Consider the following 14,005-nt stretch of genomic DNA (forward strand, 5'->3'; position numbering starts at 1 on the left):
CAAAACTGCCAAATCAAACATGCTGAGCTAACGGCTCCACCTGTTTATTATTTATTAATAATAAATTATAGAATGTGTTACTGTTTATCTGCAAGACCTTCATTAGGAATCTGGAATTTTTAATCATTATGCTATTATTCTCATTACATAATGCCAATCACTGGCTATCACCACAAGTCTGTGCTGAACTTTCAGTAATAGCCACTTCCATGCAACAACTGCCTGAAACATAATACACCAAAAATTAATTCTTTACAAATCCCTTTGCAGCCCTGGCAAAAGCCTGCTTTCAGTAAATGGTAGAAGGACTGGTTCTTATGTAGCACTTATATAGCGCTACTCTGACAACAACACAGCTTGTCTGCAGAGAGGAAGCAACAGCCAGGGTTCAGTTTGTCAGCTAGAGATTTTTATTTAAACAAAGAAATAAACTGAAGGCTTGAAGGTTTGGCCAACACAAACATCAAAGTTGAAGGCAGCTGGACATTTGGACCCAGAATGTACACTTTTTAACTAGTTTAACACTGATTTCCTTATTGAACTATTAAGTAATGGCAAGAAAAACAGATGACCAGGGCCTTCATATCGAAAAACAGGACAAGCTCTAAATCTTAGCAGGGAGCTGACGAGACTGGACAGCTGCTCATTCTGGGAGAGAGAAAATCCTTTTCTTCCCATCCTCCTTTAAATTTGATCTGGGAAACTTCATCAATAACTCAGCCCTGATGTACCTGAAAATGAGAATGAGTAGATGGTTAAAAGAGAAACCAGGAGATGAAAAGACAAGAAGAATAGAGTAGCAAAAAAATTATCACAAGGACCCACAGTGGACAAAGGGTTATAATCATATTTTGAGAAGCAACAGCTTGTGGGATAACAGCTGAATGTGTACCTGCAGTATCCTCAGACTGGAGAAAACAACATTTGAGTGTGTAACTGTAATCTTGTTGGCTGATTGTCTGAAGATCATTTCCTGATAGGTGACTTGACTCAGGCTTGATGACAGCGTCCTTTCTGCAGGAATGAGAAAGATGAGGATTTAAACATGAGACAAATAGTAAAAGATTCCCCCGAAACTGAAGACATCTTAAAGCATGGAGCACAAACTGGGTGTTATCAGGACACTACAACACAGAGTGAACACCATCCCCACTGACACAGGGAGGCAGAAGAACATCACATCAAGAAGGCCCTGAGTAAATGTGGTTATCCCAGCTGAACCTTTGTCAAAGCTGAGAAGGCGCCAAAAGAAAGCTCCAGCCGATCCAGGAGAGAAGGACAACCGCTATCCAAGTGAAAACCTGTAGTGATCCTGTGTGTGACAGGAGTATCAGAACAGTTGAGACGCATTTTTTCTAAACACCACGTCTCTGTGGCTTTTAAACCCCAAAACACACGCGCCAAACATTGGTCCACCCCAAGGATGAGGGCTTATAATTTATCAATAAAAGTGTCTCTATATTTTTCATGTAAGATAAGTTCTCTGCTAAACAATGTGAATGGAGACAGTTTATAACTAAATTATAGTATATAATTACAGAATTATTTAAAAATTATTTTTCCATGTAAAATGTTTCATCTAATGAGCTCTGGGCGGTTAGACACACTTTATACCTATTTTTTTGTTCCAAAACACCAAAGCTGCAACCAGAATAAGATCCAGAAGACCCAGAGAACCTAGAGCAGGTGTGATGATGGAGGAGGAAGATGTAGGGGAATTGAGATTGGTAATTGTTGTTGTTGTTGTTGGCAGTGGTGGTTTGGTGGCACTTGCTGAAATGGTGGTGGTGTCATAGACATCTGCAGGAGAGATGATAAAACTGGGTCATTAAATGTATAAGCTCAGCAGGTTTGCTTTAAACAGGAAGTGATGTCAGTGTTCTGACCTCTGACCCTCAGAAAGCTCTGAGGAGATGATCCAAACTCATCAGTAGCACACCAGTAGAGACCTTCATCAGACTGCTGCACATTAATGGTGATGTTTTTCTCTGATTTAGGTCTTAAAGGACGTCCATTACAGTAGAAATAAGCTGCGGCTGTGCCACCAGTTTTCTTTTTACAGCGTAGAGTGACATCACTTCCTGTCCTCACAGGAAGTGCAGGGATCTCCAGGATCACTTCTTTACCTGAAGAAAGGACACACAGAGTGATGTAGAGGTGGTATAACAGTGAGCTGTTAGTCTGATGATGAAATGAATGACTTCATTACCTGATACAGTGATGTTGACTTCTTCACTTTTCTCTCCAGCTTCACCTTCACACCAGTAAACTCCACTGACTGGCTTGGTTTGCTTATCAAACAAACAGGATGAACCATTTGTCCTCCCGAAGCCCCGCCCACCCGCTCCACATGACTCAGTCCCACTTCCTGTGTCCCTCTTCACCGTCCATCCATCTGAGCCCAGCTGACCTTCACATGTCAGAGACACTGAGGCTCCTGTGAAGAACTGCTGCAGGTTTGGACTGACGGTCAGAGAGACTGGAGGACAGACGGACAGTTTCTATCAGTGTTTACACTCAGTGTTTGTCCTGGACCATGGTGCACTGCATCTACTCACCTGCAGAAACAGTCAGTGCAGACAGCAGCAGCACACACACACCTGCAACAGGAGGTCAGAGGTCACTAAAGGTCAGAGGTCATTTTGTAATTTCCTGAAGTATCTGCCACAATCTATGGTGCTTGGAAAGAAAAGCATCTGGACTTCTTTAAGTTGCCTGAAGACATTTCACTGCTCATCCGAGAAGCTTCTTCAGTTGTAGGATCAAATGGTGGAGAGTCCCAGATTTAAGCTCTGTGGGAGTAAGCCCCCTGAGAGGGACAAAGGACCCCCTAATGATCCTCTACCTAATCACATAAGCCAAGGTGTGAAAATGGGTGTAGGTCACAATCAGCCAGGGTTTTACTGCTACTACTTTTTACTTTCTTACTTTGAGTATATTTCAGAGTCTGTACTTTTTTTTAACTTTTACTTGAGTTAATAAGTTGAATCAGTGCTTCATCTTTTACTGGAGTATTTTTGAACAGTAGTATTTGTACTTCTACTTAATTATGGAAGGTCTGTATTTTCGCCAGATCTGTGAGCCACGCAGATTAAACTACACAAACACCACCGTGCACAGTAACAGGAAGTTATACCATACCACAGAGACAGCAAGGCAGGTTAGCCTGTCTTTTCCGGTTTTCTATATATTTTTTAATCAGATGGGAATCAACGGTAAACATCACAGTGCACAGCATTGTAAACAATGGAGATGGAACTGTGCATGGATGAGCTATCATTCATGTGCAGAGCAGAAAGTGTGGGACTAAGAAGCCACCCTTCAAACGCACAGTTTTTATTTTCATATTTGCGGCCTGTTTCAGTCCCACACTGCTGCTGTTTAAAGGTCATCATCAGAAAAATAACAAAACATGTCAACGGGAATGGGAACTTTAACAGTCAAAACAGTCTGTGGTCGTTTGAATACACTCAGTCCTCTTAATGGAAAATTGGCTGTGAAAAGAGGAAGTGAAGACGAGATAAAAGAGGGGACGCAGTCAGAAGACCCTGAGCTTCATGCAGTCAGATGCTGTGGTTTCCTGAGTGAAAAGATGTTTGATAAAAAGAGGTCAAGTCTCTTTTGTTCTTTTGGTCTTCATGTTACTGACACTTAGCTGGGCATAAAGTTTAATCGCTGACTTAGTCTAGACTATATGGTGACTTTCCTGCAGGATTCCAGATTAAACTGCTAAGAGTCTGAACCTTTGAGAGGTTTGCAGTGATGATGAGATCAATTTAAACCGAAAATGGGAAAAACTCAATTTCATCATGCATGTTTGAAACCATTTTCTATCACTGTTTCATGACTTTCTATCACTCTTCATACATTTCAGTTAAAACTGTGAGCTCCATTATTCAACATTAACGTCACTTCTTGGTTCCTGCCCAACTTTACAGCCAGCAATCAAATGAAACCAGAAAGACATAAGAAGGAGAATGAACTGTTCCTCTCGCCTTGACGAAACTTTTCAGAATTTTTAGGTGAACTTTAAAGTCAGTAACTGCGAGCTTGTAACTGCTGAAAGTTTGTTTTCCTGCCATGTTGGAGCTGTGATAAATAAATTGATGATTATAGTATTTGACTCACCGAGGAGCTGAGAGACCGATGCAGTCTTCATGTTGTCTGGATGACGACTGAACGTCAGTCTGAGCAGCAGAGAGACGCCTTCAGCTTCAGCACTTCCCCGTTAACAGTCTTCAGTACGTCACGCTGCTGCTCCATCACAAAAAGGCAGAGCAGCTTCTCCAGCAAACGTCAGTGACTGATATGTTCCGTTGGGTAATTCAATCTATAATCCTTTTAAAAAACAAATTGCCTTTTCCCACAAAACGTTAATTGAACTCACATGTAGTTATAAGGAAAAACAGACTGTATGTGTCCAAGTCCAAACGCTAAATGTATATCATCACTTTAGTTCCATGTTTGTAGAAGTAGTCAGCCACATCTTGTTTTACCATCTTAGAAAACATTGTGAGTTGCAGCACTTTCTAATAACGAAGAAGCTGTAAAATTAAACGTGTTGAGGTGTGCGGTGTGTGGCAGGCAGGATGTAGGACCCAAACGCAGGACTGATTGGGTAACTAAAGTGGCAGCTTTATTGCTGGAGAACATTCGAATAGAAATAGAAGAAAACAAAACTATAAACTCAAAACTTAAGCCCAAACTAGAAAATTAAACCAAGAAACAGTGAACCAGAACATCACCAGAAGCACATAGAAAACAAAACACAGTACAGTGAGGATACAAACAACAACTAACAGAGAAACACAGGGATTAAATACACAAGCAGGACAACGAGAGGATGGGGAATAGGTGGTAACACATCTGGGACAAATCAGGCCTAATGACACAAGGGAAGCAAAACCAAGCACACTGCACACAGGACAGGGACTATCAAAATAAAAAAGGAAACACAAGAGGCACAGACTTGATAGTGAACAGAGGGAACACAGAGTACAGGGACAGGATTGACAAACTGCAACATGAGACACGACTGAACAAGAAAATAAACATGAAGACAGAACTAAACCTTGAGTAAACATGAGGGCTACAGGAAGAAAATCCAAGTACTAGAAATCACAAAACAAATAAGAACTAGAGAGCTAGAAATACAGAACCATAAATCAAAATGATAAACCATGATGGAATCAATGATTAATAATAACACAAAACCAAACCTTGATGTTTAAATGGAACCAATTTAATTGTACAGCCATCACCTTGGAAATAAACATTTTGTTATATTTGTTATGTTATTTAAACATTTTAAATTAACATTTTATAAGCATCATTATCATCATTGTCTGATAAAGTCTGATAGGAGCAGGCTGCACATAGACACTCCCACTCATAGCCAAGCTAAGATAGACCTGAAAAGCATAATTGAAGGCCGGACAGCCCTGATGCCAAAGGATCCCAAGAAGCAACTGGTCTCACCCGAATACCTCTGTACTTCATATAAGTTCCTGTTAGGTATAGCAATAAAGAGGAATAAGGATTAATATGTGAGTGGGGAACACAAAGAAAGACTACACTGACCAACCTGTGCACCACCTGGATTTACTACAAGACAGCCTATGACTCTGTTCCTCACACAGGGATCCTGGAAGTGTGCAAGATCAACTGGACTGTAAGAACCTTCATAAGTCACCATCAAATACTTACCAAGGAGTTACTCTGTCCTCACAGCTGTTCTGCCTGAACCCCCATCAGTGAGATCACTAACAAGACTGGTGTTGGAAATTATTTTTATCTTTAAGGGTACATACTTTATAATCAGGATGTTTTTTCCTTTACTCCATACAATGTATTGTGGAGTATTTTTGGATTTGGACTGATACACACTGACACTAGAAGACATGAACAAAGAGAATCCTTCTTCTCACAGGAATTTGGCTGAGGCCATAAAGCAGGTGTTCGGAGATAAAGTGCACTCTACCTCCCTTCTTGAACTCTGCAGGCCTGACTGGAGGGCAGGAGGTGTTTGCCATGGTCTAAGGAGCCTGGAAAGAAACAGGTTTGGACTTCTTTTGGTTTCTTAAAGATGTTTCATCCGAGAAGCTTCTTCAGTTCTAGGTTCTAACCGTGGAAAATCCCAGATTTAAGCCCTGTGGGAGTGTCCTCCCAAGAGGGACAATGGTGTGAAAATGGGTGTAGGTCACAATCAGACGAGGTTTTTGGGTGAGTTCATTGTGAAACCTAACCCCACCCTATCATGTGATTTCCTGAGGTCAGATGGCCCAGGATGTGAGTGGGCGTTAAGGCGTCTGGGAAGGGATCTCAAAACTGGATTATAGATGGCAGACAGTTGGTGTCATAAGCCACCACCTCTGTTCAAAGATGGTCGCTCACAGTGGACATAAATGGCTTGTGAACACTGGCGTCCTCAAAAGAGTGACCTTTGTCCTTTAGATGCAGATGGACTGCTGAGTCTTGTCCTGTGGAGGTGGCTCTTCTATGTTGTGCCATGTGTTTATGAAGCGGCTGTTGGGTTCCTCCAATATAGAGGTCTGGGCATTCCTCGCTTCGCTGTACAGAATACAGTACCGCCCATGTCGTGTGAAAACTTAATTAAGAAAACTTAATGGTTTGTAATGTTTACACTGTATGATTACCGAAATATAAACCATGCCTATGCTAACTGTTATGTTCTGAGTTCTTTGTTTTCAGTGGCGATCAACATGACCACATCGACTTCTATATACCAAAGGAGGGTATTTACACATGTCAACATCATATAATGCCACAGAGGTAGGTGACATGCAGCCTGCATGGTATTAGGATAATAAACATTGTGAAATTGTGAAAAGATTTTGTTTATTATTCAAATATGCTTTGCTTGTGATTGTGTAAACTCTGAATGACGATTCACTCTGATAAACATGAAGCCTTGCCTATGCTTATCAAATGCCTGTGAAGACAAGTTCCTGTGTAAAGAGGAACGGAAAGTGCCACTTAAGCAGACGTTTAGTATAGTACAGACAGAATGTTTAGTAAGATATGCATTTGTCAGTTAAGCAATCTATATTCTGAGAACAGGCGGAGACTGCCTCCGTCTGCTGTGTAACCTACATGCCTATATAACCTGCAATAAAGAAGAGTACTGTGTGACTCTCATTAGAGACGTTCACCCCATGTACATGTGATTGATTATATTGTCTCACTGTGTCTCTGTTTTACTTTGGCAGCCTTCTATTTGGGAGATTTCCTCCAACATTTCTTGGTCCTTGAGCCGGATGAGACAGCCTATTTAAAGCAGCTCACAGAAGGCGCCTCACCAGGGTCCGTCGGTGCGAGAAGCCCACGTTGAAGTCTGCCGGCAGCTCACGCACTAGGTGTGTGATAAAGTCCAAGGACGTGAATTCGGGTCTTGGCCAACGTTTTACAAGCGGTCCGCACCGTCGGGGGCTGATCAGGTGCATCTGAAGAAACCAGCGCCAAGGTAAGACAGACTACTTTGAGATAATAAAGGTTTGCGCAAAAACGAAAACGAAACTTAAGACTCGTCCAAGACAGACTGGAAGCATTAAGCTCGTCTTGAGGACTGGTAGTCAGCTCGCCCGCAGAGGGTTGGAAGCAGTAAAATAAATATTGAGCTCGTCTAAGAATGATTGGTAGCTCCCCGAAAGGGTAAAAATAGGCCTATAAGCTCGCCTAAGAAAGGCTGGAAGCACTACGCTCGCTTTAAGGAAGCTGGTAGCGTGAACGCGCGTTAAAACTGTCTGTCTTTTGTTGTCTTTTTTGGTGGAATAAGTTGATTTCTACAGCACAATAAGGAGGCTGAACTATTCCACTGATTTGTTTACTGTCGGTTGCTGAAGTACTGGTGAATCGAGAGGAAGGTCGTGTTTTATCACATAAAGTTGACACCGCTTTTGAGAATAGCTCAAAAGTAGAAGGGCGTGTCAGCCACCTCTCTCCGTTCTCGTGCCAGTGAAAGTGCCGCAGGTGTGTGTGTGTATTACTAAGCGCTAAATACATAAAGAAAGAAATAAAATAAGTAGAAATAAACATATAAAACAAATAAGAAAATGGGAAATAAAGCAACAAAACTCACTGCTGACGAGCAGTGGCTAGAAAAAAAAAATGTCCAGGCGCCGGACAAATTAGTGCATCTAGATGGAGAAATCCAAAGAAAACTAAATGTCCCACGTGGGAGGGAAAATGCATTAACTAAATTATAAGAAACCCTCCAAGCAGAAATAAATACTGAAAAGGAAGCTAAAAAGAAATCAAAGCATACACAAGAGTTGTAATATTTTAAAGCATGGAAAGAGGAATGAAGTGGAATAAACAAAAGGTTAAATTAAGGTTAACTTAAATTAAAGCAATGAAACAAAATTGGGAAGACAACCAAGCTGAATGAATAGAATAAGTGAAACCAGATAATTCACACAAAATATATCAAATAAAAAGAGAGATGTATAAGGCATATTAAGGCTGTGTCATTGTTCAGCCAAGGAAAATGTCTCCAGCTTGGGAAGGTGTGAAGCTGCAGGTTCACACAGACCCGTGATGGATACATAATAAAATATAAACTAATATACTATTGTATATTAGTAGTAAAGTAGTGTATTGTGATATACTATTGCTGTTATAAAAAAGGAAAAACAATACAATGATAACATTAATAATGACATACTATTAATAGGAAGAGGCACCTCAGTCAGTTATGATGCGAGGTGGAAGATTGTTAAAAGTAGTCTGATTCAAGCTTAAGGTTTGCTCAAACTCAGTACAATGATATAGGAGATGAAGAAAATAAGGAAATAACTAAACTAATCAGGTGCATAGAGACACTTGACCTGCTTGTAAACCTGTCATCTTAGATGAGACTTTGTTAAGATGAAGAGCAAACCTATACTAACAACTAATGAGCCAAACCATGTATACAACAGCTAAAGCTACAGGTTTGAGAAGCTGAATAAAATGAATTAAATATGTGGACACTACCAAGCTGATGAGCAAGTTACACATTTTTATTTGTTTTTTAGAGCAGAAGCTGCATATTAAAGCTCACACATGCAGCTGTCTGTGAGCTCAGTTTTTTTCCTCACACTTCTGCTCTGTTTCTGGCAGCAGCTTTTTCTTTTTCTTTTTGTGTCCTGACTCATGTGTATAAAGCCTTGATGCCATCGACAATTTGTTTTTTGTTTTGTTGGTTTGAAAAATGAATAAATCTGTGATCATACTTGTGGATCACAGTGGCACATAATGATTAGGCATATGATTTACTAATGCAGATGTAATAACTTTATTCTAAAATTCAAGGAGAACAAACAAGAACAACATCTTCAGTTATGTCTTGTTGTTGTTCTCTGTGCAGTGTGCTGAGTTTTGTTTTTTGTTCTTTTGTTTTTTGAAATGTTGCTTGAGTGATGAGTACTGTACCTTCTGAAGTAGCTCTCACCATGTGTCCTTGATGATGATAAGTCCAGAGCCAGCTGAGAGCTGGGTTGTCTGTTTTGTTTTATGTGACAAGGCTGAGAAATTAAAACTTAGGTTCTTGTTTTGAAAAAAAAAAAAAAGAGAGAGGTTTTGTGTTTCTCAGCCAAGAACAACTACAATTTCATTTTCTGTTTTGAGACAGGATAATAATAATAATAATAATAATAATAATAATAATAATAATAATAAAACAAAGAGTGATGTTTTGTTTAAGTGTTGAAGCAGGCTAATACTGCAACATATCGTCTAGTGCATGATCTGCGAGCAATATATGAAATCATCTTATTTATCTTTAAATAAACTCCACTTATGGAGACCTGAAGTCACATGCTTAGGGCACACCCTCAGGTGAAGGCAGAAAGCTACTAAACAAAGAAAAAAAGCCATACAGAATGCGCCACAGCCACAAAACTAAGTATTCACATTCTTTCTGACTCTTTGTGAGCCTGAGTTATGACCTTGGCTCCCTGTTTTTCTGCCTCCACCAAGGGTGGGGGTGACGCTCCCGTGGCATGTGCTCTGTTCTCTTTACTATCACAAAGGAAAAAAAAAGAGAGAGACCCCTACTGTCTGAATACAATATTCTCTTCATAACTCGGCAGTATGAAATGTCATGAAACAGTGTAACTCACTCACAGTAAATCAGCAGTGAATCAGCAGTATAGGATAATACAAACCTATCTAATAGATCTAATGATTTTCACATTCTTTTAACTAAGAAGTGTGATGCAAACTAAAACTACATACTGATTACACAAGAAGTATGATGTGGCCTACAGCAGTATCATGATTCACTCATTTTGATTACAGGTATAATGTAATATATGACAGCATAATAATCTCACAACTGCTACAAGCACATTTGCCTTTCTTAACACAGGCGAGTGAAAGGCAACTGTTAAGAAAATGCCCTTTTTGGGTGAGACAGGCCCAGAGGCCCTGCATGCAAGCTTACTAACACACATACATGCAATGAAGAGCAGCTTACACTAGAGCACACACTATATGTGCGCCTCTATATCTCACATTGGTGTTAAAACAGGAAAAACTTAATAGTTTTGTTATCAACTGCTGAATTTACCCACTACTGACATTTAACTCTCCAGCTTGCAGGACAATAGGTGAAACGTTTGTGAAAACAGAAGGAAAAATAAAGACACAGAGAGAGTCTGGTATGACCAAGCAGTGACCAGACAATAAATTTAGTTGGTAATACAATAAATTGTGAGATGCTTTCTGCTTGATTGATGCAACACAAGTAATTTACATGGGAGGAAACTCCTCATGTGATGCGACATTTAGCAATTTGCAAGTGTGCAGCACATCAGAAGAATGACTATGAAATTACAAAGGGAAACAATTTTACTGACAAAGGATGAACAAAAAGCAGCTCCCACAGCTGAGCAAAGAAAAATGGCTGAAATGCGGAGCGCAACTAAGAGATGACTTGATGACTTGTGAAGGAAAACCAATACTTCCAAAAATCTCTACACAAAACAGCAGTTTTAGTGACACATGGAGTTACTCTCCATGCGTCAACAGGAGGAGAGGAGATATAATCTCCAAAACACTTTTACACTCTAAATTTCGAAACTTCAGCAAAAGAATTTGTAAGAACATGCATGATTTGTCAAAAACACAATGTACAAGGGAATCTTAGACCAAAAAGAGGTCATTTTCCCACACCACCTCATCCTTTCCACACAATCCACATGGATTTTATTGAACTAAATGAATGCCAAGGCTCAAAATACGCTCTAGTGATCATAGACGTGATCTCAAAATGGCCAGAAATCTACCCAGTAAAGAAAGCAGATGCCATTTCAGTAGCAAAATGCTTATGTAACCATTTTATTCCAACATATGGCATCCCCACTCTGATAAGATCAGATAATGGGACACACTTTGTCAATGAGGTAATCAGCAAAGTCTCTGAAGCACTAGGATTCAGCATCAAAAATCACTGTGCTTATCATCCGCAAAGTGCAGGATTAGTGGAAAGAACTAACGGCACAATAAAACAGAGACTTAGAAAATGCATGGAAGAAACAGGCCAGAGTGCATAGGCCTAGTAAAAATGTGGATGAGATTAACACAAGGTTCACAAAAACTTACACCTTTTGAAATCATCCATGGCAGATCATTTCCACTGCCAATCACAAGTGAACCTTTAGATAAATCAATCAGAGAAACTACACTAGCAGAATGGATGTCAAAACTGCTGGAAAACAAAGATATTGTTTTAAACAATAAATTGCCTTCCGAATCTTCTCCAGTATCTTGCAGGTTGAAACCAGGTGATTGGATCCTGATCAAAGTACTCCAAAGGAAAAATTGGAGTTCACCAAGGTGGGAAGGTCCTTATCAGGTGCTGCTCACCACACCAACTGCCTGCAAAATAGCAGAGAGACCATCTTGGATCCACCAGAGCCACTGTAAGAAAGTAAGCGAGAATCTAAACGCCTAAGACGCCGACACCCCTGCCTGTAGGTGATCTAGGAAGGTGGAGAGAGGGCTGTTTGGGTAAATCCCGCCCTTGTTCTTCTCGCCCCTAGTCTACTCACCTATAGGACTTGGTGTGTCTGGTCATCATGAAGACGCTCATCCTTTTAGTGGCTAGTGTTGCATTGCTGGTGAGTTTATTGACACTCACCCGAAAGAAAGGAAGATGAACAACACCACCTACAGACAAGATGGACGCATGACAACTCACACCTCCGTGACATGACACAAGACCACATTCACCCATGGATGAATAACGCATGGTACCGCTACGTACATGACAGAACCAAGGGAGAGCCTAATAACACTGCATGTTACGTCTGCTCCCACATGCCATGCACCTCGACACATCCCACCTTTTATGGAAACTACATGAATAAAACACAAGCCAAGTGCGCTGCCAGCTTCGCGGGCATTGGCTATCAACATAAGAAAATCATCATTAATGAGACAAGCTCTATCATCTATTCGCTTAACCTTTTTAGTATCTTCCAGGGACCACCCCAATACGAGGTAATCACCGTCGAAAACGCTGGACTTGACAACGGAACGTGTGACCAGCTCTTCTGGATCAACTTCAACGTGACGAATCGGAACACGTCCGTTCACTTCCCAGTGTTCTTGGACCAAACCCCAGGGAAGAACCACTCCATGTGCTACCGACAAGACAACGGTAACAGACCCCTAGGCGACACCACCAACTGTAACCAAACCACAGCCAACGGAGAGGGCGCACCTGTAAACACGTCTGCGCCCAGCAACGGCACCTACTGGGTGCAGGGAATGGCCTGGCTGTGTGGACAACGTGCCTACTTCATACTGCCACCCAGATGGACGGGCACCTGTGCCCCAATCTTCATTTCAGACCACACCTTCAGGATGTCAGCTGTAAATAGCTCTCAGACTACAAGACGACGACGAGACATCTCCGCAGTGCAACTACATGACCCCATCTATGGCAGTGATGTGCCAGAGGAATTTAAGCTTTGGACCACCGGACAAAAGGTCCTCCACTCACTGTTTCCATGGGTGGGTACCGGAAAGAACATGTTAAGAATTGAAACTTTGGATTACCGCTTTGGACTGTTCCTGAATGCCTCATGCAAAATCAACAATCAACAAAATGAAGAGATTGATGCCCTGCGCATAACTGTGATGCAACACCGAGTCGCACTGGACATGATTCTGGCTGAAAAAGGAGGACTCTGTATACTCTTTAACAACACATGCTGTACATACATTCCAGATAATGTTCACTCTTCCAACATGACCGACGCCTTACGCACACTGAAACAACTCAGGGACGCTCAGCAGCAGGACTATGTCATGAACACTGAAGATTGGCTTACCTGGCTGTTGAGTGGTTCCTGGAAATCTCTTTTAATAAAAGGACTGGTTTTTGTAGGAGTTCTTCTACTCCTACTCTGTTGTTTTACTTCTTGTATTTTGCCATGTGTACAATCAATGATTAATAAAGTTGTTACAGTTCATGTGCAGGCATACCTGACACTGCCCATGGACGAAGATGATGATGATCCCCCTGACACTGAAATACTGTGATACACCAATGTATGACGTGCTGATTAAAAATGCGCTGCAAAAAATCATGCACAGATAATAAACCAATGGTGTTTTAACTAGTGTGAAAGTTAAACAACAGGAGGGAAATGTGAAAAGATTTTGTTTATTCTTCAAATATGCTTTGCTTGTGATTGTGTAAACTCTGAATGATGATTCACTCTGATAAACATGAAGCCTTGCCTATGCTTATCAAATGCCTGTGAAGACAAGTTCCTGTGTAAAGAGGAACGGAAAGTGCCACTTAAGCAGACGTTTAGTATAGTACAGACAGAATGTTTAGTAAGATATGCATTTGTCAGTTAAGCAATCTATATTCTGAGAACAGGCGGAGACTGCCTCCGTCTGCTGTGTAACCTACATGCCTATATAACCTGCAATAAAGAAGAGTACTGTGTGACTCTCATTAGAGACGTTCACCCCATGTACATGTGAT

General features: G+C 40.9%; 1 protein-coding gene across 1 annotated transcript; it reads right to left on the bottom strand.

Moving 5' to 3' along the window:
• Positions 1-408: 408 nt before the first annotated feature.
• LOC120438562 lies at positions 409-4,257 on the bottom strand. The gene is made up of 7 exons (XM_039608962.1): positions 4,129-4,257; positions 2,559-2,600; positions 2,210-2,479; positions 1,887-2,126; positions 1,615-1,800; positions 893-1,014; positions 409-731 (listed from the first exon to the last, which is right to left on the bottom strand). Exons 1-7 carry the CDS (start codon positions 4,157-4,159, stop codon positions 717-719), a joined length of 906 nt encoding a protein of 301 aa, XP_039464896.1. The 5' UTR covers positions 4,160-4,257; the 3' UTR covers positions 409-716.
• Between the last annotated feature and the right edge of the window lie 9,748 nt (positions 4,258-14,005).

The sequence above is a fragment of the Oreochromis aureus genome, linkage group 3, assembly GCF_013358895.1.
Source record: "Oreochromis aureus strain Israel breed Guangdong linkage group 3, ZZ_aureus, whole genome shotgun sequence".
Lineage (NCBI taxonomy): Eukaryota > Metazoa > Chordata > Actinopteri > Cichliformes > Cichlidae > Oreochromis > Oreochromis aureus.

Coding starts and splice junctions, on each gene's coding strand:
- LOC120438562 (XM_039608962.1), bottom strand. CDS start 4,159: ATGAAGACTGCATCGGTCTCTCAGCTCCTCG. Junction 2,480..2,558: donor TGCACTGACTGTTTCTGCAG/GTGAGTAGATGC, acceptor TCTGTCCTCCAG/TCTCTCTGACCGTCAGTCCA. Junction 2,127..2,209: donor AGTCAACATCACTGTATCAG/GTAATGAAGTCA, acceptor TCCTTTCTTCAG/GTAAAGAAGTGATCCTGGAG.